This window comes from Alosa alosa, chromosome 14 (genome assembly GCF_017589495.1).
Source record: "Alosa alosa isolate M-15738 ecotype Scorff River chromosome 14, AALO_Geno_1.1, whole genome shotgun sequence".
NCBI lineage: Eukaryota > Metazoa > Chordata > Actinopteri > Clupeiformes > Clupeidae > Alosa > Alosa alosa.
In genome coordinates this window covers 7838651-7866035 of record NC_063202.1, presented here as the reverse complement: position 1 = coordinate 7866035, position 27385 = coordinate 7838651, and the positions used below count along the sequence as shown (strand labels likewise).

The following is a 27385-nucleotide window of genomic DNA, read 5'->3' as shown; positions in this document are numbered from 1 at the left end:
AAATAACCTGTGGGCATTTTGCAGATGTGAAAATACATAAATGTAGACTGAACATGTTCTACAGTTTGTAGTTAATGGTGAATGTTCCCTCCTAAAACTACAGCTCCCACAAGCCCTTTCCGCCTGTCTAACATGTGTGCGTTTTCTGTTGTCTACCGACTTTGCTGACGTCACCATTGGAACTGCCCTGTCACGCGCTGTTAGTAAAAGTTGGGATAGAGGCTCGAGTCAGAGACAGGCAAATTTACGGCAAGCCTATCGCCGTCGTGTTGACACTAAACATCGCCAACTCACCTCGGTACCTTGCCACGGGCGCTCAAGAGGTCATTTTGAAATCGGAAAGATATCAAGGACCCAAAACTCTGGAGACGTGGACAGTCTGGATTATTATAGTAACGTTAGCTGGCTAGGAAACGAAGACATTCATGAAAACTGACTCTGACCGGTAGAAAATTAACGTTACTGGCAAAACGTAAAGTTTTCTGTTTGAGTTAGTAAATGTTGTGACATAAAAAGTACTTCGTAAGAGTTGGTGTAGAAAGACGGGTGAACCCGAGTTGTCATACCCGATGACTACTGCAAACTGCACCGGGAATGAGGAGCTGGACTTCAGACTGATCTTCGGTGAGGACGGGCAACAGCAACCGCTAGGCCCCGCAGGTTAGTATTTTTTTCTGGATCCCGGCTCGGTCTTCTATCTAAAGTTTGTTAGCTAAACTTGTTTTCGTGAAAGCTCAGTAACCTACGCTCGCCGAACTTCTGACTTTACTCAAACATGCGTCCCCAGAATCCACTTCAGCCAACCCGTGCCTACACTAGTAGTTAACAGTTTGTAACTGTTGTAGGCACAAAATTAAATTTCATTGTAGATACAAAGCGTGAGCTAGAACAGCGCCTGCTAGCACAATAGCGAATTTGGCTAATGTCAACGGCACAACGGGCTCGAATTTGACAGCTGTAGCCCTGTGCAATGGAGTAAGCGGTAGTTGATAACACAAAAGCAAAATTAGTGCTCCCTTGTCTCAGATAAACGTAAGGACGTTCTAGTGCTAGTAATATCATAAACATTTAAGATTTGCAAAAACATAGCTTCTAGTAGGGCATATAGACTACAAACTGAGCTATAGGGACTTTATATCAAATACCGAAAACTGCATTCAGATGTTGGGTGGCTTGGTCGACGTTGTTGTTAATGTAACATTTTCAGTAACACAAGCCCTGGAGTGAACAACGATAACAGATTTAGTTAACTTCTAGCGTCTGCATTAAATTCGTCTGGTCACACACATTTAGCGCGGTTTAGGCCCCGTAAGGGTTTCTGAAGTGTTGACATTTTCCCAAGTTCTGTAGCCTACAAAGAAACATGTGCGAGGTGTGGGCTGTGTGTGGCTATTGTGCTCATTGCCTGTTAGACTACTCAAAAGTAGGATATTAATAGCCTACGACTTTTCCTGTAAAATTCTTGAGGTTTAGGCTAATTAATTTAATATTCATTCACCTTAAATACATTTTCACACGTCTTCATGGTTAGGTTATGTGTTTCAACCCCCCCTCGTAATGTACGTAATAACGTAAATGTTAGGCTATCTTTAAGCTATGTTTCCCATGTCCTAATAATTGTATAAAATAGCCTAGCTTACTGTGAGACACAGACCAGAACGTGTCAGAAAATTAAAACAGGAACCCTTAAAAACGGCTATTCATTTTGGCGCATTTTTGTTTTCATGAATGTTTGTTGATTTTCTGCACTCTATATTTTTTGTTCCTCCTGTTGACTGGTTTCTCTAATGTAGCGTGTTTGGATCATTTCATGATTGTACCCACACCGCAATCAGCGGTAAATGTAAGAATCTTATATTGCAGAGATGGTAGGCTATACTGCAGAGGTGACTGTGAGAAAACATGTGCTTATCACCATCTGTCAGTGTAGCAAAGTGTATTGACTGAAAGGCAAGTTCAGAGGAAGGTTTGTTTTGTGAATATGCCACAATATTTATCTGTACTTGGTCCTCCTATATGCACAGCATCTGCCATTCTTTTCTATGCACCTCTTTGTTTTAGGGAATGCCACTATTTTCTCTCTACACTGCCTTTATCTTCTCTCTGTCAGATGACCAATGTAGCCTAAATGTAAATAGTGTTTTATTGTATTTAGGACAAAAGCTTAATTTGCAGTTTGTGTCTGATGGGAGAATAAATAAAGATTGGAGGTCAATTCTCGGGGCATCATTTTCAGTATGTCTCACTGTAGCATCATTAGCCTACAGGGTGACATGTATAACTCTGTAGTCATTTCTTTTTTTGTTGTTGTTGATAGTTTCTCAAAGAATCATTTGGGAGTAAGATCTACATTTATTGTCCCGGGTTGCCTATGAGCTATGACGTTAGTTTGGGTTAGTTTCATCAACAGAAATACCACAAATTAAAAATTAATTAATACAAGTACTAATTTGCTGCTACTGCTGCTACTCATCATAATAACATGATAATATAACTCCAATAACCCCACATTTGATCAAAATCTTAACAATTGGATTATATAGACAGATATAAGGATAAGTGTATGCATACGTAAGCCCCACTATACCAATTTGATTGTACTGAAGCAGAAAATAATTCTGCAAGAGAGCATGAGAAAAAACTGTTGTGGTTTGTTGTTTGAGATATCAAGTGCAGCATATAAAAATGGCATTTCTTCATGCTACAGAAGAGGAGTTTACAAAACTTTGTCATGTCAAGAAATGATTGTGATAAAATGGCTGCAAGTCTAGTTCTACAGGGCAGTGTGTCCGGACCTCTTAGAGCTCCAAGATCCACCTGTAGTGTGAGCAACGCTGAATGCTACTGTGTAGGGAAGGATACACACACGCCACAGCTTTGGGGAAAACCTTATTTTGCATGCAGTGATTCAAAACACATTGCGTATTCTACAGTAGGCATGTGTGTGCATGCGCACCTGCTATGCGGTGTGTTGACTGGGATTGCATAAACCTATTTAGTAGTTGCATTAGGGGAAAAATAGGGTGGTGTTTTGTTATTATTGTTTCGTGATGCATCTATGATGCATCTAATGAGAGCTTCTCTACACAACTCTGAATTGGTGTGGCCAGATTTCAGGATTTCACATTCTAAGCAAAAGTTTTAGAAAATAGAATCTTGTGTTTGTCCTGTTCAGCTCACAGCAAGGTGCTGACCACACAGTTTACTTACACGTATTGTATAGCCTACACGTGTACACATGTACTTTACTTGCTTAAAATGTAAAAAATGCCATGAAGTGCCCAGAAATTGTAACATGGACATGCGACTTCTGTAGGCTTATTGCCTGAAAGTCCTTTATATCTTCCGTAAGTAACTTGAAATAGCATAATCGTGGTAAATAAACTGAACATGACTGTATGCAAATTCACTTTTTCAGTTTGATAACTCTTCAGAAATCAGTAAAATGTGACCGTGTCTGCTTTTCGTCTACATAATGTTAGTTGTAAGTATGCTGTTGACAACTCAAAATTGTCTTGAAAGCTCTGCTTCCTTTTGACTAATACTGATAGGCATGCAAAGTAATTTACACAAGTTTACATTTCAGTAATTTGTGGAAAAATGAAGAAATTGTCATTGTCAATTTCATCCAATGGGACAAGTTTTCTTGTACGATACACAAGTTGAAGGTTGAAGGTCACAGGGAAGAACATGGCAGAAGAGCATGAGTAAGACTCTATTTTGAATAGAGTTTTGCCTGTTCGATGGCTTCATTCAGCCTTGAAATCACACATGTAAGAAAGCTAAAAGTGCGTCCTTTTGGCCTGTGCAGTAGGTGTGTGATGTGTCCTCCTTTGGCTTGAGCGGTGGCGTTAGAGAAAAGATGTGCCCTCTCTGGGCCAGTGAGAAGATATTGTAGAGGTGGCTGGCTGTTAGCCCAGGCATGCCATGTGGAGCTCAGATGGCAGTGGAATTTAAGGAGAGGGGAGTGGACTCTCTCTCTCTCTCTCTCTCTCTCTCTCTCTCTCTCTCTCTCTGTCTCTCTGTCTCTCTTTCCCTGCCATGAAGGGGACAAGAAAGAAAGTGTTCCCTCCCCCTATCTCTCTTGCTCTTTCGTTTGGTGCCACCTTCCCTTTCTTTTTCACTGGTCCTCTCTTTCACCTTTGTCAGAAGCCAGCCTGATAAATTCATTTTTAATCGCTGTACTTCAAAGAGCTGTACCTCTTTTTTTTTGTTGCTGTCATTGTGTATTTTTGAGACAGAGGATTGCAGCAATTAGGGACGTCACACGGCTTTAATGACACACCCAGATGTGAATGACTTTTGCGAGTGAAAAAAAAAATCTCAGCTGACCTTGTCTTCCATGCCGTTCCGGGTAATTCTAAACATGCTTGTGATTTAACATATGCTTTAAGTGATACTACGGCTCTTCTGAAAGGCTTCCAAGTGCTGTTTGAAAGTGTCCAAGTGTGTTGGGGGGATGTGGAGAACTGAGGCAGGAGCACGAGCCGTGAAGTGGCAGACTGTTTACTGAAAAGCCCCCACTCTTCGAACGTTTTTGTCGAGCTGCATCTGGTCAACTGGCTGTCTGTCTCAGTCGTGGGAAAGACTGAAATTACATCGCTCTCATGGTGGACTATTTTGAGCTCCTGGAGAGAGTGGCAGAGGGCAGGCGACAGGTTCTAGAGCTTTGTTAGAGCAGGAGTTCCCCCACGAAACACGTCTGAAGCTGTCCAGTCGAGCACCGTTTGAACGGAACGGGAGAGGAGAGGAACAATGCTGTGTGCTACTTCACCAGGTGAGCTCAAAGTCTGTCAGAAGCGCACACGATCCCTTCTTGATGAACGCCAAGACATGCTGCTATCTTTGGTAGATATATTTATATGGCCCTACAGTGGGGGTTTATGATCTGGAAAATGAAAAAAATAACAAGCTTGACTGTTTACCAGCAGGTTCAGACAAACAGAAAAAACATTGACAATGACTTTTCAGTGTTTGTGGTAGGAATCCTTTGAAGATCGAGGTGAAATTGTGGTGTTTTAAAGCAGCTTTACCTCTCTTTGCATACGCACTCGTCCCGAACTCTCTACTTCAGAGTCAGACACGGTGAGAGTACGCCTGTAGTGCTTCGGTCTGCTCAGTGTTTCCTCCCAGGGACGTTCATTTTGGAGACTCGCTTTCTCTTGCCCTCATTTTTGCCAACATTTCACCCAAATGTGCGAACTGTCAAGACGTGTAAGTGCTTGACCACTGGGAATGTGGAAAGCCTGAAAGGCTAAGTGTGTCGCTGCCATTGGATCCACATGTGGGGCAGGGCAGCATGTGTCGGCATCCCCCCCCCCCAATACACCATACACCTTAGCCTAGACTGTGTCTGAAGGGGCCTCAATGCAGTGGAGTGTTGAGAGAGACGTTTGTTTCCCGGGGAGAGGCACGAGCAGCTATGTGTGGCATTTGTCTAGTTTAAATATAGTGTAACTGAAGCTACTGCTGGCTGCACTATATCAACATGTTGGGGGTGTGTTACACCAGGGAGAAAGTCAGTGAACGTTTGCATTTAGGTCAGTTTTTTAGGTTTATTTAAGTATTGGGAAGGACTAGGGGTGTGATGATCGAATGCATTTTTAATCATAGGGTTATTTAAAGAACCTTGCAAAGCTATCTGAAATGATGGTATTCTGATATTCATTCTGGAATTAATTTGTGCCGTTAGTTGGCATTATACACATTCCTTGCTTTCCATTTACCCATTTAGCCGTCTAGCCATACCCCGGCAAGTAACAGAATAACCGTTTGTGGACTATAATTGGATATTCAAGTATCAAAGATGGTTTATGGACCCTTTCAAGAGAGTTCCATTATCAGCATCATAGTTGGCCCCACAAGGCTTCCTTTTTAACATTCCATATGTTATCTTAATGCAGAGGAAGTAGATTGGGGCCCAAATAGAACGTTCAAGCATTGTTTATGTTTTTATTGTTGAAAGGGTCCCCTAGAATGGGGCATGATGAGGAGGGGGTTGGATAGAAATGGTGCTCAAAGTTCAAATGAGATGTCATGCAAGGGTTCATACTGACTTTAATGCAGCCTTTTATAGAGAGCAGAGGAAGCAGAAATAAATCATGCTAAAATGTAATAGTGTTAGCAGATGGCTTCATAGGGAAAATGTCATGATCGATGTTACATATAGAGCATAGCTGATTACTTTGACAGGTGATCATTAATGTGGGTTTTCGATGCCTTCAGGAATGCATACGAACGTTCTAAAATAAATGGGTATCGTGTTTATGGACCATGCAGATATAAAGCCTCTACTGTGAAGGTTCCAATGTTTTTTTTGTCCCAAAGGAACTTTTTTGCTTTTTTGTGAGGGGGAAACAAAATTCTGCTATTTTTTACAAGGGCACTCCTAAATGTGGAAGTCTGTGCAGGCGTTGAAACAAGCTCGTCGGAGATCTTCCACCTGCTAGGCCGAGGCCGATGTCTCTGTAAGTGAAACGTTGCATCATGTCTCTTCTTTTTGCGGTTAGGGACACAGGACTTCCTTCCTTCGTCACTGTGCCCGAGCCATGGTTGCAAAATTTACCCAGGGAAGAGTTGTGTAATACAGTGTATTAACACATGAATGAATGACTGAAGAGTTTGAGAGGTTACTTCTGTGGCCCTTGTGGGATGCCACTCAACACAGTTAAAAAGAGATTAAAACAAAATATTTAGCACTCTTATCTGGCGAAAATCTCAGCGAAGGTAACCTGACCCGATCTAACAGAGGCTGCATGTTCTATTGTCAAACTGAGTTTCAGCGTAGGAACACACTCACCACAGACAAACAGACATGATGACAATGACAGTGCTGTCGATGAAGATGATGTTCTTTCACTTTCATCCCAGACTAGCAGATCAGTGATGAGAGTACAGTTCAATGCATGACCTGCGTCACACAAGCTGCTTTAACCTGTACACTATGGTACACTGTAAGTTGCAGACATTTGGTAGTCATTGTGGTTTTCCTCAGTAGTTTTGAGTAATGACCCACTGATGAGGTCATACAAGTGAACCAATGAAGGAGCAACATGCATCCTCCAAAGTGTCCCAGAATCCTTTGTAAAATGTTACTTGCTACATCCACAGGTTTGTAATTTTTTTTTCATGTGTCAATAAATAAATGTATTCTGCAACATACATTTGGCTAAATAAATGAATGAGAGATGAAAGCAGCAGGTTTGTGTTTTGGGGGGTCAGAGGAAACATTGCCACTAGCATGCCTTGGACTGCGAAAATGCTCTGCCTAATTATTTGTGACAAACCAGGGCTTTTGTGGGCAATTTATTTTGATACACAGGATAAAAAAAAGTCTTATCACTCCACACATGACACTCTCTCTTTCTCCCCCTTCTCATTCACTGACAGCCTTGACAGATTGTTTAAATGTCATCCAGTGTGTGTGTGCAATAGCCACTGATGTTATCTGCAGCTCTAGGTTATTGCAGGCAGTTGGATTGGGTTCACATTGCTCTACAGCTTAGAGGACAGTCATTTAGTGTGCCGTGGGGCTGGCTGCAGTCAGCATATTAACCTGTTAGCTAGTTGTCTAGCTAACTGCAATAAACCCATAGAGGAATGTCCCTTAGTAAATCTTAATTGTACTTTTAATTATAACTTTTATACTCTGTTTATACTGTTGTCACAATTAAATTGAGATTGGAAAGAAAAACATTGTCCAATATGTGTTTGTTGTTAGTTTAATAACAGTAATTTACTTTTGTTTGACAGTATTGCTAAATATCGTTTTTTGTCTGCATTTTAGGAGACAGTGGGGCTTAGAGGATGCATCTGTGTGGACTCTGTCTGTTTATCCTCTAATGTTATCACGGCGTGTGATTGTTAATCATGGGTCTTTATTTAGCAGCCAAACATACGTTAATATAGGCTTAGGCAGTGATTGCACCCTGGGTGTTCGTAGGTTGCCTGTGATGTAACAGGCTGCAGTGGCCGGGGATATTTTATTCACCACTAATTACATAATGCTCTGTAACGCACAGAGGAGCAAGGAGATTCCTTCCCTGTCTTGTGTTGTTTGGAATGCTCTCATTCATGAAGGGACCACATTTGGCATTATTCAGATTTACACATTAACCTAAAAGGCAATATCTGAGTCTTGCTGGGAGAATGTACTACATGTATTGCCTTAGATATTTAAAGTATAGTAACAGATGGTATTTGTGAACACTAATTTGTACTGATAACATTTCCCTTATAAGGGCGAGCACATTCTCTCTCTTTTTCTATTTTCTGTATTTCTCCACCCCCCCCAGCATTATCACCTTGCTGAAAGAGATGGAAGAGAATAACACTTATAGCACAAAATAAAGACCATTAATTGTAGCTATTTTAAAACCATAGATATGTAACACAATAAATATCTGTGAAGGATATGATTAATGTATTTGGATAGATAAAAGATTTTGATGATTTAGAATCCTAAAATGGTAGCCTTAGTTGCAAACGTCTTTTCCTCGGTTTGAGTGAGCGCTAGAGTGAGGTCAGAGTGAGGTCAGAGTGTCCTGCGATGTAGGCTGCAGACTTGACCGGAGCCGTCTCCGCCTACTGTAACTGCCGTGGCCCCAGCAGAGAATCCCCGTGTGACGTCACACCAGCGTCCGCATGGGCCCGTGATGTGGGGCCGGTGCCGAAGTCACGCTGGCGGACTGGGGGAGGGGGCGGGACGGGCCAGAGCACTGAACACCGTTGAACACCACGCAGCGATTTCCAGTTATTATTAGCTTAGGAACAGCAAAGCCTCTTAGAGCTCTTTATTTAACTGGATCGGCAGTCTGATGTGTGGGTCCTTGGGTTGGGAATAATGCATTCTGCCTCGGAACGCTTAGCTGGACCTTTGCATTTGAATGATTTTGCAGAGCAGTGGCCTCTATTGAGCGCTTACAGATCATATCCGAAGTCTCTCTCTCACTGATTGAACTACAGACTGAGCACCAGGCATCAGGACCATGGATTAGACCTCAGATCCATCCATCCCAATCTAAGAGTAGTTGGTAGTGGTAAATAAAAATGAAACCAAGCATCCATTCCTGGTTCGATAACTGCAGCTTTTTTTGATATAAAGTAGAAAATACATTTCTCTCTAACTGGCTTTTTCAAATGATCTCAATAGTAAGGAAAGTATCTCCATTTAGGCAGGGTGAAGTGGTGAGCAGGTTGTGAATATGTTCCCTTTACCATAGTTGCAGTATCTTTTGGTGATGATTCCTCCGTTGGGCTCCATTATTAATTCGCACCATATGCAGAATTTATCCCCAGAACCTTTTAATGACACGATCACACGTTTAAAGAATTGGGTGAATTCCCAACCAGCTATGCCTGGGGGCAACTGTACTGTGTCTCTTCTGACGGAGTACAGTGGGGCAAATCCTCACTGGTGCAAACACACCCACAATGTAGTTCAGCAGCTCCTCTAGGCTTGTCTGCCTCAAATGTGGCATGCACGGCCCCTGTAGCGCCCTGTTGTCATCCCTCTTGGCCTGTTTTTTGGAGCAGGTGGTCCTGATCTGGCTCTGACAGGGTTCTTTCCCGCTTGGCTGCGAGCTGAGACCACGCACCCTGCTGCCGCTATCGGGTGGCAGGCACATGAGGGGCCTTCTGGAGGGGACAGGGGGGAGCAGGGGGGAGAGGGTGGGGGATGGTGGGGATGGGGAAGGCGAGAGCGATGTGGCTAGGGGATGATGGTCCTTCCTGCGGTTTGCTCAGACTACAGCAGATCCTTTTCGCGAAAGAGCCTTGGGATTAGTGTCGGCCGAGTTATTTCAGATGTGCCAGCTGAGGAGCTGGCGTTCTTGCCGTCCTTAGTGTGTCACAGACGGTAGACTAGACACCATAGACGATAATACTCAAAGCTTTACAGAATACCACATACATTAGCATTTGTTATGAGTTTTTTGAATGATATACTGTAAATGTAAAGAGAGTGGAGGTAAAATGGAAATATTGATGAATAAATGAATGAATTAATATTTATTTCTTTATGAAATTTTTCTCAGAATGCTTCCTTTCAAGGTTGGATTTTTCCTCATTGTTTTCAATAATCCAAAAGATTATTTTTACACCTGTTTTTAGTCACTTTACCAAAGGTGCCAATAATTCTGGGGGGTACTGTACATCCTTGGCATGTTTGCTAACATGTTCTTGAGATGAAGACATTCACGATGCCTCTTGTCCCTCACTCTTGCTATTCTCATTTGCTTGGCGGCCCAAATGAATTGGCAGCAATGGTGGGGTAATTAATTGACCTCTTGTCTGCCTCACAAATGAGAAATATACTGTATTGAGGCTTTCTCAAAATGGAGGGATTGTATTCTGTATGAAATGTGATGGCTACTGCACCTGCCTCCATAGAATCCCTCTGTGTGAGCTCTCTGTAATTAAAAGGTGGACATTTACCGGTAAACAAATGTTGCAGTTACAAATCTATTGCCATTGTAACATGAGAAAGACAAGGCAAGCTCTGAACAGTTCCATTTAACAAGAGGTTCAGGACATACTATACCCAGGTAAATCTTAATCTCCTCTGACATCACCTGGTAATTCAAGTCCTGTGGTTTGTATGTTGGGATTCATTATTTGAAAACATGTTTTTTGTTTTTGTTTTGAGAATTGTTATATATAACTTGTCATACATTTTTGGTGCTAAGCCCAGTGCGTCGAAAACCGACGAAAAAGGGTCAGGGTCCTCTATGGAACAGCATAGACATAGTGCAGGACCAGGTAATGGCAGCACTGTGGGTATTGAAGATACTGTTTTGCTCTCGAAAAGACAACGACATGTGCTAGAAACGTGTTCTACTCAAAGGAGATACCTGTTGTCATTGCAGTGTACTACATCTGCAGGCTCTCTGTTCACAACGCTGCCCTTAATAAGCGTACTGTATTCTTTCTACACAGTGAGTGTAGTGTCTGTGTGTCTGTGTGTGTCTGTGTGTGTCTGTGTGTGTCTGTGTGTGTGTGTGTGTGTGTTGCGTGTTGCGTGTTGCGTGTGCGCGCGTGTGTGTCTGCCCTGTGTCTCCTTCCCCTGTCTCAAACAGAGGGGTAGGGTGACAGGTCGCGCGCAGCGCGGCGGAGTCCTGTGACGTGCACTCCACTTGTCCTTTTCCCTCCTGTCACTCAAGTCCTGTCGTCAGAGGATGCGCGTGTCTTGTGACAGCCCAGGCCCTGTGTGGCCCATCTATAAATAAAGCCCCGAGCTGCCTCTGTCTCTGCCTTTGCTGCTGCTGTTATTGTTGCTGCTTGATGCCTGCTGTTACTGGAATCCAGAGAGTCCATCTGCCCCCCCTTCTCTCCTTTGAGCTTTTCAGCCAAGTGTTAAGGGCATTAATTCAGATGAGACAGGGAGGTGCTTTAAGTGCATCTGCTCTGCTCGCCTTTTGAAAATCATCCCTGTGCTCAGGGTGATCTGCGTTGGTGCGCTAGATAATTGCCAGCCGATTGATCACGGCAGAGCATGGCTGGCAGGGGCCGCTGAACCTGGGTGTGTGTGCCATCTCATCTCATCTCGTCTCATCGCCCGCAGTGTCATGTTCGTGCATCGGGCACACACGTGACGGCCTGGCATGCCGCCCGGGTGCTGTGCCATGTTTTTTGCCTGCTGCGGTCGACCAGCGCGAGGCCGAGAGACTGATGCTAGGCCGCCTGGCCTTGTCTGCCCCCACTCTGCGCAATCACTGGGAGTTCATCAATAACCCCTAATAGAGCAGCATAGGACAATAGGGCGCTTGTATGCGAGCGAGCAGGCCAGGTCCCTGCCTCTGGAGGCTGTGTGTGTGTGTGTGTGTGTGTGTGTGTGTGTGTGTGTGTGTGTGTGTGTGTGTGTGTGTGTGTGTGTGGGCAGACTGCGGCTCCATAGCCGGGGTATATTAATAGGGTGCTGGGGCCGTGGTGCTGACAGCTCGGAGCACACGCCGCTGTGTGTGAATTTGTTTCCTGAGTAGCGATGTTGGGTCGGTTATTCCCCTGCTGGATTGGATCCTGTCGGCTGCCTCCCTGTCTACCCCCCCAACCCCCGCTCCCACCAACCAACAAGCTTCATCGTCCACTTGGCCTCTCCTCTCCTCTCCTCTCCTCTCCTCTCCTCTCCTCTCTCCCTCTATCTATCTCTTCTCTCTGTCTTTTTGTCACTTTTCCTTCTCTCTGCCCTGTACTCCTGTCGCTCTCCATCTCTCGTTCGCAGCCCCTTCTCTCTTATTCAAGTTTCTGTTTGTCTGGTACTGTAACATCACCTCTTTGGACCCCATAGTGTTGTCATAGTGACACAGTCTTTGGTCTGTGACTCCCTTGTGATTTGATTTGTTAGGTGATAACGCTCATTCCTTTGTAGACAGGGCAAACTGAGAAGTGTACCAAAAACAGGCACTAGATAACTTACCCTAGATTGTTTTGCAACCTCTTATCTCTCCTCCTGGCTCAACGGACCTTGAAAGGAGAGAAGCGAATAAGCTGAAAAGGTTTCTCTTTTTTTTTTAAAGATGCCAATTGAGATCTGTCACTCCAGTGGCTACTCTCATTCATCAGTGAACCAAACTCACCATCCTGACCTTGTTTTCTTTCCTTCTTCCTCCTCTCTCTATAGACCTGGAACCTGATGACAACACGTCGTTCTACATCCTCAACGTGGGCCAGCCGCAGTCAGTGGTCAATCAGTCCATCGGCATCCCCCGACATGGCACGCAGTCACACTCACACTCACACTCACACTCGCAGGTCATCTCGACCTCGCCGCGGCTTCAGTCGCACAAAGTGTTCGACCCCGGCTACGAGCTGCAGCAGGACTCCAACAAGTGCAGCCAGCCGCCTGGCAGCGGTCAGCCGCCCAAGGCCTTCGAGTGCCCGAGCATCCAGATCACCTCCATCTCGCCCAGCTGCCAACAGGAGATGGACGCCAACGACGACGACAAGGGGCACGACAGGGACTACCACCACGACCGGCCCATGTCGCGGGACCACCTGTACCTCCCCCTAGACCACTCCTACAGGGATTCCTCGCTCAGTCCAAGCCCCTGCAGCAGCCTGTCGTCCAGGAGCTGGTTCTCAGACGCGTCATCTTGCGAGTCCTTCTCGCACGTGTACGACGACGTGGACTCGGAGCTGAACGAGGCGGCGGCGCGCTTCACACTGGGCTCGCCGCTCACGTCGCCCGGCTGCTCGCCCCAGGCTGGCGGCCTGGACGAGCCCTGGCAGCACCAGCAGCAGCAGCAGCAGCAGCAGCAGCAGCACCACCACCACCACCCGGCCTTCGCCCACTCGCACTCGCTCTCGCCGCGCCAGTCGCCCTGTCACTCGCCGCGTACCAGCGTCACCGACGAGAACTGGCTGAGCCCGCGGCCGCCCTCCAGGCCCTCGTCCCGGCCCACCTCGCCCTGCGGCAAGAGGCGCCACTCCAGCGCTGACATCTGCTACCCGGGCTCCGTGTCCCCGCACCACTCCCCGTCGCCCACGCCGGGGCCCTCCCCGAGGGGAAGCGTGACGGAGGACACCTGGATCGGAAGCCCTTCAATGGGGATGTCCCCGTTCCAGTGCTGTCCGTCCGAGGCCGACATCCCCTCCAAGACCCGCAAGACCTCGCAGGACCGCACGCCGCCGCACCAGCCCGGCAAGTGTGACCTTGGGCTGGACGATTCAGGAAATGTGTCTCCGCTGTTGGACTCCCCTGCCGAGGAGGCCCTGCTCGGTCTGAAAAAGGACGGTCCGGGAGAGCAGTTTCTCTCCGTGCCCTCCCACTTCACCTGGAACAAGCCCAAGCCGGGACACACGCCCATTTTCAGGTACATCAACGCTGCCTCTCTGCCTTTGCCAGCTGCCGCCCTCTTTGTAGATACCCTTATCAGTGACCAAAGTTAATAACTATACTGCTTGTGTTATACTTGTATTATTGGGGTGAGGTAAGGAAAGGGTCTCATAAATTTCCAAATTAGGTGTTACTAAGTAAGTAGGGCCAGCTCGTGGCCTACTGGTTAGGGCTTCGGGCTTGAAACCAAAGGGTTGCTGGTTTGATCCCCGACCAGTGGGAACGGCTGAAGTGCCCTTGAGCAAGACACCTAACCCCTCACTGCTCCCCGAGCGCCGCTGTAGCAAGGCAGCTCACTGCTCCGGGTTAGTGTGTGCTTCACCTCACTGTGTGTTCACTGTGTGCTCTGTGTGTTCACTAATTCAAGGATGGGATAAATGCAGAGACCAAATTCCTTGTATACACAAGTATACTTGGCCTAGAAACCTGATTTACATTTACATTTTACATTACTCGTGTCAGATCTTGTCAGATCTGGGTTCGTATTCTTAAGGCTAAAAGAAGGCTAGCTCCTAACAGGCGGATTTAGGAGAAAATCCTAAAAATAATGGATGTGTCAGTCGTAACTTTAGGAGTCCTCATTTTTTTCCACAAAGCATTTTAGCGCTAAAAGTAGAAGTTAAAACCAGTCGAGGGGACTGCTGAACTCACTAAGACCTATTCAGAAATAATCGTTAGCAACTGTTTGCAGCATTCCACTTCACAATGTTTTGAAATACACATCACTTACAGGAGATCTCAATCGCGAGGGAATAATTGTGCATTGTAAGGGATGCAATAACACCACCAATAACCAAAACCATTCAATGTCAAGATTTAACACCAAATTTAACGTTTCATTGTAATCAAATTAAATTGCTTATCGTCTATGCAAACGTGTCTTTATACAGATTCATTTTTATGCCTTTAATCAGATAGGACAGTGCCCATACAGATTCATTTAAAAAATGTTGTGAAGACATTGCATCAATCTGTAGTACTGTAAATTCCATTACAAGTCTATTTGCTTTGTAGCCTGTTGTCTTTATTTATTTATCTATCTATTTATTTATTTGTTTATCTCTTGTTATTTGCGGTACTCGTGGACCCATGCCTTCTCACTAGCATAGACCTGTCACTCATCAATCATCAGCCAATCACGGTGGTCACTCCCATCAAGCTTGTGCATGAGAAATGACATCAACCATAGCAACAGAGCTCTTATCTTATCTTAGGAGATTTCATTTTTCCTTATTAAAAGTTTTATGAATAGGTTTTAAGAGAAAACTCGTATGATATAGTGCGATTTAAGAGTACTCTTAGCGGTAAGATAAAATATGAATACGGGCCCTGGTTGAGATTGTCAGAGTTCAGTCATAAAATGGATTATTACCTGTAATTCTCAAGTTTTGACTGATAACCACACAAAGGGCAGACAAGGTTATGTGTCAAGCTAATCAACACCTGCTTCGCTGTAAAGGATAACAAGCACAGCTGCATATTCACAGCTAGTTGGGCATATAGTAATAACGTGTTTACAAGTTTCATATGGGCATTATGTAGTGTTCCTCACTGACTCTTGTTTTGCATCATTAGTGAATATTAGTAGGGCAGGGAGTGTTTTTTTGGTTGTTCCAATGTGCAAAGCAGATGAAGCCATGGCCTTGTTTATGTTCTCTGGCCCCTGGCACCATAAATCAGGCAGGAGTGAATGTGGCTATGTGATCAACACATGGTCCCTGTGGTTCGCTTGTTCTACCTTTGACCCCAGGATGGTCAGAGCCCCACAGAGACACACACACACACACACACACACACACACACGCGCATACACACACACACACGTACACACACTACATCAACACACAGACCAAAACTGCTTGCACCCAGAACTGCAATTGGCAAGCACATGACTCAAGACATACACTAATATCTGCCTCTGGCATTAAACTTGACACTAGCATCTGAGCGCCCTGAAGTATGAGCAGTCGTAGTTCTCATCTGATTACCTCTAACCCTTTTCCTCTGCCCCCTAACCCAACCCAACCCCACAGGGTCTAGCTTACTAGATGGTTGGGGGCTTCCTGATTGTGGAACACTCTGGAAACTCCTCAAGTGGTTGGCATGAGTATGTGTGTGTTTATGTGTTTGTGATATTTTGGTATGCGTGTGTGTGTGTGAGTGAGAGAATGCGTGGGTTGTGTTCAGCTGTTCCATTGCACATATAGACACTCATTAATATGTCTTGTTTGTAGTTCTATGTCTGGATGCACGCCTGGAGGTGTTTATGTGCATGAACCACACAACAGTCATACTAGGATTGTATAGCACCACTTAACTTTGTTAACAAGCAGCCTTTTTTGAACAGTGTCACTCTGTGTGTGTGTGTGTGTGTGTGTGTGTGTGTGTGTGTGTGTGTGTGTGTGTGTGTGTGTGTGTGTGTGTGTGTGTGTGTGTGTGTGTGTGTGTGTGTGTGTGTGTGAGAGCATGGGCAGCCTACTGCTAGCATGTTTAAATATGTAGCCTAATGGCTATAAGACTGTGTGACTGGAGTAGCAGTCAGCCTCAGACACCGAGGGAAGGTTACGGCTTTTCAGGCCACGGGCAGCAGCCGCCAACCATCCCATTGGCCTCAGGTTTCCAGCATCTCCTCTTCCTGGTTGCCATGGCAGCGCTGCTCACACACTTCCTGGCTTATGTCATCCCACAGGAGAGACAGTGTGCTGAGTGTCGCTCCTATTGGGATGCCACACACACACACACTCACAAGCAAGCACAAGCAAGCACAAGCAAGCACAAACAAAAACAACACAGACACTGTCCATAAAAAAGGCTCCTTTTCCAGGAAAGAAATAAGTCAAATGCCTCCTCAGTCAGAGCTGCAGCAGTGTGCCTGAATTGAAACATGAGTGGTAAACTCTGGTCACAGTGAATAGGTGGCAGCACAATGCCCTCTTTGACCAAAATGCCAGAAACATATGGCCCACCCCACCCGCTTACAGCCAGCCTCTCTCTTACCTCTCCCCACTCCTCCACCCCCAACCATTCCAAATGTCAGCCTCCTTTTCTTTCCTTTTCATCTGGCCCCTCTTAGAAGCGCCGTGTGTTTCGAGGGCGCAGTCCAACAAAAGCCGAGCCGCTAATTTCCGACCGGGGCACTGACTGATCCTGTCCGCGCACTGCCGCAGTTCGGCTCGCGGGTTTTCGGAAACTTGGAGAGTGAACGGATGCGTGACTCACTTTGCTTGTCAGGTCCTATGGAGTGCCTCTCTTGGTGGTGAACGTGTGTGTGTGTGTGTGTGTGTGTGTATGTGTGTGTTTTTTTCTCTTTTTTTTCTTTCCAGTGTCAAGCCTAGTCCAGCCGCTCAGGGATAGTGTGTTTGCACAGCGCTGTTGTTTTGGTGGAACAGTGGGTCCTGTGTGCTAGGTTCTATTCCTGTGTGCTAGGTTCTCTTCCTTGCGTGTTCTTCGAGCGCCGTTGATCTGAGACGGATGGCACAAAGGCACTCTTATGGGCCAACAGCATAACGGCAGAGCCACATTTACAGTCACAGTCCTGTCTGGCTACAGTGCAGGCAGCAAGGATGTGGCCAGCTCTTACTCATTTAGCCAGAATTAACCATAATGCGTGCGTGCCAACACAAACACACACACACCGCATATGTATACACACACACACACACACACACACACACACACACACACACACACACACACACACACACACACACACACACACACACACACACACACACACTCCCTAGTTATGGCATCCACCCACCTTCCTCCAGCACGTGTCCATATATACTAGCCATAGCACTGGTGTTTTCACAGGGCCGTGGCGCACTGTGTTTACCTTTCTGCTCAGCGCTCTACATTACTCAGCCATCCCACCTGCTCTCTGCTACCCCACACACCTCTCCCCCACTGTGTTTGTGTGTTTGTGTGTTTGTGTGAGTGTGTGAGTGTGTGTGAGAGTGTGTGAGTGTGTGTGTGTGTGTGTGTGTGTGTGTGTGTGTGTGTGTGTGTGTGTGTGTGTGTGTCTACATGCTGGTAGAGAGCGAGAGAGAGAGAGAGAGAGAGAGAGAGAGTTTAGGAGGAGGAGGAGGAGGAAGCCCTTTCACGCTCTAACTGTGAACAGATAGCGGCAAGACCGACCTCCAACACGTGGAGCGCAGACAAAGAGAGCGGCAGAGAGTGGAAGGAAAGGAGGAAGAGAAAAAAAGCTGCTTTTTCTCACTGGAAACTGCCATAAAGAAAGAGGGGGGATAATTGCAGTGGCTGCATTTTATAGGGCAATGGGGGTGTGTATGTGTGTGTGTGTGGGGGGGTAGCTGTTCCTCCCATTCAGGACAAGAGTGGATGGGTGGCAGCCCAGGAAGAGAGAGGGACCGGGTGGCAGGCAGACAGGCAGGGCGGGCACGAGAGAGGGGTGTTTATTTTCTGACAGCAGCTGTTCAAATAGGACTGTAGCTTGCATAGATTCCAAAAAAACATAACACACATCCACCATCTGTGTGTGTGTGTGTGTGTGTGTGTGTGTGTGTGTGTGTGTGTGTGTGTGTGTGTGTGTGTGTGTGTGTGTGTGTGCGCGCTGAAATATGACTGTAACTGTGAGTGTGTTTCTCTATTTAAAGCTAGATTTGTCCCAACAAGCAGAGTGACACTGTCTTGGCAGTGTCCCTCTTACCACCATCCATCTACCACTGACATTAACTTTCTGAATTCCCCCCAAGTGAATCACTTTTAGTTTGTCTCAACTTGACCTATGACAGTGTTGTTGTTCCGGCAACATAGTTGCAGTTACGGCTCAGAGGGGCCTACGGGCAGTATGATTCATGGTTAGTTTCTTCGCCCCTCAATCATCTATGCTTATGGGGAGTTTGAGAATAGTTCTCGGCAGTTGGCAGTCCTTAACTCTATTTTTGACAAAGCATCTGACTCTGCTTGGTTACTGCTGTCAACTTACTGTCATGTTCTTGTGTGTGTGTGTGTGTGTGTGTGTGTGTGTGTGTGTGTGTGTGTGTGTGTGTGTGTGTGTGTGTGTGTGTGTGTGTGTGGCAACAGAACATCATCACTGCCTCCGCTGGACTGGCCCTTACCGAACCAGTTCGGACAGTACGAGCTGAAGATCGAGGTCCATCCCAAGGCTCACCACCGGGCGCACTACGAGACGGAGGGCAGCAGAGGGGCGGTGAAGGCAGCGTCTGGGGGACACCCTGTGGTGAAGGTGAGTCAGACGATCAGCGCTGACCCAGATCAGTGGCCTCTCCTCCGGTCTCTCTCCTGTCTCCTCTGCTGTAATACTGACACCTAATCAGCTCAGAGATGGAAGGACTCTGATTATGCCTGCTGGCCACAACCTGGCGTGTTGTGGTTGGTGCTGTGTGTCCTTTTGGGTGTTGTGCTTTCCCCAGTTGGGTGCTGCTGTGTTGGGACACACGGGCAGTTTTATGGGTGTACATGTAACATTAGCAGCACGCTACGCTCATCACATATCCACAGGGCCGTAGAGGCAGCTCAGACTCAGGAAGTAGAACTTGAGATGTTTGACCACTAGAGAAGAGAAAGCAAGTGAGAGAGAGAGAGAGAAAGAGAGAGCTAGTCAAGCAAGTATATCCTGTCCCCCTGACCTCATTCGCTGTGAGAATCTTACGAAAGAGGGGTCAGCATACAATATGACCCCTCTTCCTCCTTAATACATCAAAACCAACAATAAACGTTGACAACTAGTACGCGCACCAACACAACAGACACTTTTCTGTGCTGCGGCTGTCCGCATTGCTACGTATTGCCAGGGCTACGTGTTGATGCGGGCGCTGGGCGTTTAAAGTGGAGCCCAATTAGTTTTTTGTTGTCATCTGATCCATCAGATTGGCCGACTAATCTTTCAGCCATTCTCTCCGTAGCGCGCTCCTCCGGCGGGCCGTGCGGTGCGGCCCTTGCCAGGGCTGCCCGGGACGCTGAATATTTTATGGCCGAGGGGAAGGCAGCCTATTGTGCTTGTGATGGTATCAGGACATGAATGCAGGGCCCTGGCCACGCTTGTGTAACCGGCCAGCAGTGCGGCCAATGAAGGCCGGGTGGGGGTGGCCGGGGGCATCTCAAGTGTACACCTGTGGTTTTCAATGGTCCACTGAGTTACTATAGTATATAGGATCCTGCTGGATTTCTGTTAGTAAGGGGTGAACTTAGAGTACTTTTGCAATCGCACTTTGCAGAGCAGGTTCTTCTTTTACAATCTTGGTTGTTTTGAAAGGCGTTCTAGCTATAATGTATAAGTTATTTGCTTAATGTTTTTGACTACATGGGATTTTACAAAGCATATTGGTTACGTGTGTTTTCAGTAAAACCTAAGTCACCCAAAAGCAATAGTATTGAGTTGCAGAGTCCTTAGCAGGTCTCATGGTCAGTATGAATGGTTGAGTAGAAGCAGTTTCCCTCTCTCGGCAGAGTAATTTTTAACCATTTAAACTGTTGGCCCAGACAACAACTCGCCATGTGTGAGGATGCATAATTAAGGTGTCAGAAGGCGCATCTAACGAACGCAACTTCCTCTCCTGCTTTCCCTCATTACACTCTCCGCAAACACACACACACACACATATGCATACACACACGCATACACACACACACGCGCACACACACACACACACACACACACACACACACACACACACACACACATTGGCACGCAAGCACACACACACACACACAGACACACACACATATGCATGCACACATATGCATACACACACACACACATATGCATGCACACACACATGCACACACACATGCACACACACATGCATACACACACGCATACACACACACACACACATGCACACACACACACACACACACACACACACACACACACTTGTCCAGTTTCATTTGCACCCCTATCCTCACCATCTCCAAGATCCCTTTTGAAATTTCATATAAGGTGGAGGCAGGCATTTTTGCAGCCTTCGCCTAAATGGGGCATCTCTGTTTACTCAACTGGTCTGTTTACTGTCTCTGGAAGTGAACGTTGCATTTTGATGACTAGATCATATTGTATATAGCCACAAGCAATTCACAGAAAAACAGAGGTGACGTTACCAAATGGACCACTTGTTTCTGGAAACAAAATTTGTAATCATAAATCTGATTCCCGTTTATATACTGGTTTTACGGGTAAGAAATGTTTTTTTTTTTTTTTTCGTTCTTCCGTGGACCCCAGTTTGTGGTGCACTGCACACACAGAGTCTCTTGCCGTGCTATACATGCGCAGGCTCAGCGCTGTGGGTAACATTGCCATGTCATTGCCGCTTGGGCCCTGCCCATGTCTGCCCCCGTGGGCGTGCGGTGTGTGTGTGTGTGTGGGGGGGGGGAAGAGCAGCAGCCTGGTTAGAAACGTGCGGCCGTCCTTCCACGCGGCTCTCGGCCCCAGCAGGCGCCCGAGGCGTCGGCCTCAGTGGGCCGTGATGTCATCGCGTGACGCCACAGCTGCCATCTGGCCCTGGTGTGGGCTTCCTTTGTGACTGGCACCCAGATGAAGGCACCACACACACAGCCGCTCTGTCAACAGGAAACCGGTGCCATGAGACCAGGAAGGGAGCCATTGGCTCTGTGTTATAAGTGTAAGATAACAGTATAATACAGTGTGTGTTTGCGCACGTGTGTAAGTGTGTGTGTGTGTGTGTGTGTACAGTATTGTGCGCAGGGTGTGGACACATTTGACACAGATCCATCTCTCCCCCACTGTCTGCCGCCTGCTTTATCAGTAGGCATTGTTATTTTCTGACGAAGGTGCATTTTCCTTGTCTAGTCTGCGAAACGTGGGATGGAGTGTAAATAATCTGTTGAAAGGGCCGCTCCACCAGACAGTTGGCTGAGTTCTTAGAAGTCTGGCCGGTTTGTGTCCCCGTCACCACCGTCAAGTTTTCACATTCTTCTTCCACCTTGTTCGGACATGTTTTTTGACAATAGAGCATTGCTGCTGTTACAACAGCGGTTACAAAATCCTCTCCTCTCTCTTGGTCTTTGCCTGAAAGGAATCTGTTAAAACTCAGAGTTCAGGACTAAAGTTTGTTAAATACTGATTATTTATTTTTCTGTTCAGGGCTGAAGGCTGGTTAAAGCTACAGTATGTGCAGCCTAACGGCTGTGTTAGAAATGAGTGCTTGGACACTCGTCTCACTCGTTAGCATTATCTCGTGTAAGATGTCATTTCCTTAAGCCAGTGACCATTTGGTTAGCTGTCAGTCTGCCAGTTAGTCACGTTCGAGGTTGTCAGCGAAAGGGAATCTGGCTCAAGACCTGCGACAAAAGAGAGCGAGCAGACGTATGCGGGCTCTGTGCAGGGGTAGCAAGCAGATGCTAGTAATCTAAGAATACTTAACCTTTCTAACACCTTTTTCTAGGAAGCCCTTTGTAGGATTATGAGGTGGCCTTTTTCTACGAAGGCTTTTGAAGGTAAAGGAGAGGTTGATATTAGAGACTGTGTGTAAGGTCCTTAAAGCGATGGTTCGGAGTAATTTCACCCTAGGGTCCTTTGCACCATGACCCCGAGCCAAACACCCTCCCAGAACCTTTTTTTCCCTTGATCCGAACCCTGGTCGAAGAAGCTGTCAGAAACTAATGGCGTTCTGCAGTGCGTAATGGAACCAACTTAGGGAACCCTGAATGGATAGTGCAAACTTCTACAGTAGTACAACTATGACCTTTAGTCCAATAACAGGCATTAGAAAGTTTGTAGATGCACCAGGAGTTTTAAGGAGTTTATTTAAATAACACTGGCCTCTGCATCTGCTACTATACCGCTGCGTCAACGTTTCTTCCGTGATTTGGGAAAAGCCGTTAAAAGTCCTGGCAGGAAGCATGCATAAGGATGTAGATCCAGGAATGCACTAATATTTTTTGTTAAGTAGTCCAGTTTGCAACAATTATTAGTTAACACTAAGTTGTAAACACTTCGGAAAAAAAAAAATATTAAAAACTGGATATACCAAAAAATGTTGATGTAATCGCTTCCTGCCAGGACTTTTACAGGCTTTTCCCAAATCACGGAAGAAACGTCGACGCAGCAGTATAGTAGCAGATGCAGAGGCAAGTGTTATTTAAATAAACTCCTTAAAACTCCTGGTGCACTTACAAACTTTCTAATGCCTGGATTATTGGACTAAAGGTGAAGTTGTAGTACTGTAGAAGTTCGCACCATTCAGGGCATTATTAGTGGGGTAATTTACGAGATACAAGTTGGTTCCATTACGACTGCAGAACGTCATTAGTTTCTGACAGCGCTACTCGACCAGGGTTCGACCAAGGGAAAAAAGGTTCTGGGAGGGTGTTTGGCTCGGGGTCATGGTGCAAAGGACCCTAGGGTGAAATTACTCCGAACCATCGCTTTAAGAAATGTTTGAGAAAGTACACACACTAACCCGATATGTTTAACATCATTATATGGACAAAGCTGAAAAAAAAGAAAAAATAGGCAGAGAAAAAGGTAGGGAGTGTAGCTGGATCAAAAAGCGATATGTCAAAATGCCATAACAGTAATCCCCTAACTATAACCTACAGTAGCCAGACAAACAAAAGGAAAACAATGTGACACTGTTTACTTCTTGTGTTTGGACTGTGCTGATTCATGGGTGCAGGATCTGGGTGGAATGCTTCATATTACAATACAAACCTGGTCAGAGGCATGAGCTGTACGCCTCCTCTCCTTTTATACTTCTCTCTCTCTCTCTCTCTCTCTCTCTCTCTCTCTTTTTCTCTCTCTCCCTTTCTCTCACTCTCACTCTCTCTCAATTGCTCACTCTCTCTTAGCCACTCTCAGTCTCTCTCCTCACGGTTCTCTCATAGACTTATGCTTACATTGTGTTGGGGCTGGAGCGGGATGTGGGGTGGGGGTGGAGTGCAGACCATAATCATCACACCTGTTGCTAGGAGACGTGTAAGTCCAGAGCCCATCTGGCTGAGGCTTCCTTGTGTGTATTTAACCGGCTTAATTGTGTGTACTGTCACACAAGGGAGCATGGCGAGCAAGGCCAGAGGAGGACCATGTGTCCTCGTCACGCCTGTCCAGCGCAGCCCGCGTCAGCTGGAGCGTCATCCAGAAAAACGCTACTTTCCGAAAAAGATTCGGTGCGCTGAGTTGAGTTTGGGATGCGTGTTTTCGACTGTGCTGAGCTGCTCGCTGAGCCTCCCTGTAGCACGTCACTGGTGTTGGTGTGAAAGAGGCTGCGGGTGTCCGGTGACAGGGATATGAAACAGAAGACGGCCGCCATGGATGAGCGCCGCATTGGATCACCAGCGTTGCATGCGTTTCACCCTGAAACCCTCATCAGTGATACATCGATGAAACCGCAGACCCCATGCAGCGTAGCCAAACACTCAGTTTTACAGTAATGTACCGTCATCAGGTATGGCACCCAAACCTATTCAGATCATCAACAATTAATGGTCTTCTCTGACTTTCTCCCCAGAGTTCCTGACCCTTGTACTGTAAAACAGCACGTCAGCCTGAGGGCTTGTTTGATGTGCAGATAATGCTTTAAAGCTATAGAGTGTGCTGAGGGCAGAGGCACCACGGCCACCAGCACTCATTTGATGCATTTAAAGCTATAGAGTGTGCTGAGGGCAGAGGCACCACGGACAGAAACCTCTGCTAACCAGAAACAGACAGACAGGTCCATATACAGACACGGCATACAGTACAGTAAACGTTGTGTGTGTGTGTGTGTGTGTGTGGGCGCGTGTGTGTCTGTGTTTGTGTATGTGTGTGTTTGGGTCTGTGTGTGTGGGGCGCATGTGTGTCTGTGTGTGTGTTTGGGTGTGTGTGTGCGTGTGTGTGCGCGCGCGCGTGTGTGTGTGTATTGACCTTGTTTAAACAAACGGCTGCCCAGCCCCCCCTGGGCTGTGTGTGCCCTCGCATGCTGGATAAACACTGGGCCAAAAGTGAACAGCGCTCCCAGTGTATGTGCAGGGACCCAGGGGCCGTGTCAGTGCAGGGCCACTCACCCGGCTCACCAGGGGCCAGGGAGGATCAAGGGCCAGTGGCTGACCTTGAGCCTCACTGCCCTCCGCACTGCACCCACACAAATATACACAGACGCAGGCTGCATTACACACACACACACACACACACACACACGTACACACGAGCACACATACACACACTGACACACCGGCTGGTTCTCGCCATGGCAACAGCAGAGAAACACAGGGAAACAAGTTGGCAGCAACGGGTGCCTGTGTGAGAAAGTGTCATGTTACTAGAGAGAGAGAGGGAGAGAGGGAGGGAGAGTGAGAGAGAGAAAGAGAGGGGAGGGGAAGAGGGTGGGGGAGCATAGGGGGGATGGAGGTGGGTTCAGGCATGATGAAACATGCCGCTCACACACTGAAGTGTGGCTCCAGCTCAGTCCTATCAAAACACAGGGCTACGCTACGCTACACTGCATTACTTTACCTTGCACCAAAGCCACACCACGTCACCCTCCCATTGGCCACCAGCTCTGAGTTATTCACTGACCTACCCATTCACCTCTCTTCATGTCCTGATGCTTTGTTATGTTTTTTTGTAAATCATTCATTTGTGTTTCTGTGTTTGTGTTTGAGTGTATGGGGTGAGATGGTATTGGTGGTGGTGGGGGCTGCTTCGTCTTGTGCATGTCACTACAGGGCTTGTTTTCTCCCTTCTATTACTGGATCAGTGGAACAGATGCACACTGAAATAAGATGGCTTAATTTAGCCCCTGCACCTCAATATGTAATGCTATCCAGCGGTTTTATTTAGGGGGCAAGTTTGCCCTGTCCAGAAGTGTCGTGTGTGTGTGTGTGTGTGTGTGTGTGTGTGTGTGTGTGTGTGTGTGTGTGTGTGTGTGTGTGTGTGTGTGTGTGTAAAAGGGGGAGAAAACATGTGACTGGTATTAATGTCACCAGTTTAATATAACCTCCGATCCAGCAGGCCCCATTGACCAGCTGGTGGGGGCGGATTTGCAGAGGTTACGAAAGTGCAGTGACCACCTCACTGCGGTATTTCACACCGGACTCGTGTTTTGGTTGAAGGCTGTTGCCTTGGAATGTCAAGTAATAAGCTGCTGAAAATGGACTTGTTGCCTTTTTGCATTTGTGTGTTTGGGTGTGTGCATGTGTACATGTATGGTTGAATGTAGTTATGTGCTTGTGTGGATGTGGGTGTGTGTGTGTGTACATGTGTGTGTACGTGTGTGTGTGCATGTATGGTTGAATGTAGTTGTGTGCTTGTGTGTGTATAGGGGTGCGTGGGTGTGTACATGTGTGTACGTGTGTGTGTGTGCATGTATGGTTGAATGTAGTTGTGTGCTTTTGTGGGTCTGGGGGCGTATGGGTGTGTAGTGTACATATATGTGTGGTTGAATGTGCTTGTGTGGATATGGGGATGCGTGGGTGTGTGGTTGAGTGGAGGTGTGTATAGGGGTGTGAGTGTACAATTTGTGTCTGTGGGTATAGTTTGGGTTTAACTCTGTAGTTAGATAAGTGGGTGGATGACAAATAAGCCTGAAAAAAGGAATTTAAAAAAACTTCAAATATCATCCCTAAAAAGTGTTTATATGTGTTGCTGTATCTCTAAACTTGACTAATGTACATTTTTTTTTCAAAAAAAAAAAAAAAAGTGAAATATATATTTATATGTTAGTGCCTAAAATTGTCGTGAAAATAATTTGAAATAAAATGAAAATTAGATACTTTTTTCTACTTTAATTTATGTCACTGTACATTTTAATCATGTTTGCTTTGATTTGCAACATTTCCTTGTGAATATTTAGAAGAAAACCCTAAAATTTAACAAGTTATTTTGTCAAGGTGGAGAATGCTCCTAAGTGTAACCAGATATTTTAGCTTAATTCTGATATTTCTTGTAAGAACTCACTCAAAATTCTTGAGGTTCTTGCAGATACCATTTCCCTTTGTGTGCTATTGATGTTTTAATGATTTTTCAATTATAAAGTCTTTTTTTTTGTGACATTATTTAATGTCACACCAAATGACATGGTGTCACGCCATATGATGAACTGCACCACTCCACCATGTGTCAGAGCAAAACAGGGTTTTTAATGACAATAAAATCATTAACAATGAATTTTGAAGTCACTCTATGAATGGTGTATCGTGTAACAGCAAAATAGATGAAAGTTTAGTATTTATTTTTAAACTTACATGGCATGGTAACATAAAAAAAAAAAAGTATGAGAAATATGAATTGTACAGATACATTTTTTTCCCAATTATCACAGATTTAACAAAAAAACATATAATATCTGAATTTAAAACATGTTTTTACAAGAACTTTTATGTAAAAATGCAATTTGGTCATACGGTGTGACAGAAATGTCATATAGTGTGACTTGAAAAAAGCTGTCACACCATATGATGCAGCGTCACACTACATGACATTTTGACAGTTAAGCTAATTTTCTAGACAGTTAAATACAGCTAACTATTATTTATCATGCAACTGACCACATGGCAGCAGTGCTTTTTAAGAATTCATGAAGAATATTTGTGGAAAATAGCTACTTTTTAGGCAAATGATGTCACACCATAAGA

General features: G+C 45.9%; 1 protein-coding gene across 1 annotated transcript in view; it reads left to right on the top strand.

The window, feature by feature from the left end:
- Positions 1–206: 206 nt before the first annotated feature.
- The window catches only part of nfatc3a (nuclear factor of activated T cells 3a), a 45555-nt gene continuing 18376 nt past the window's right edge, over positions 207–27385 (top strand). The window contains 3 exon segments of the mRNA XM_048262990.1: positions 207–660; positions 12617–13808; positions 18878–19040. Coding sequence (XP_048118947.1) covers positions 570–660; positions 12617–13808; positions 18878–19040 — 1446 coding nt within the window. The 5' untranslated portion in view covers positions 207–569.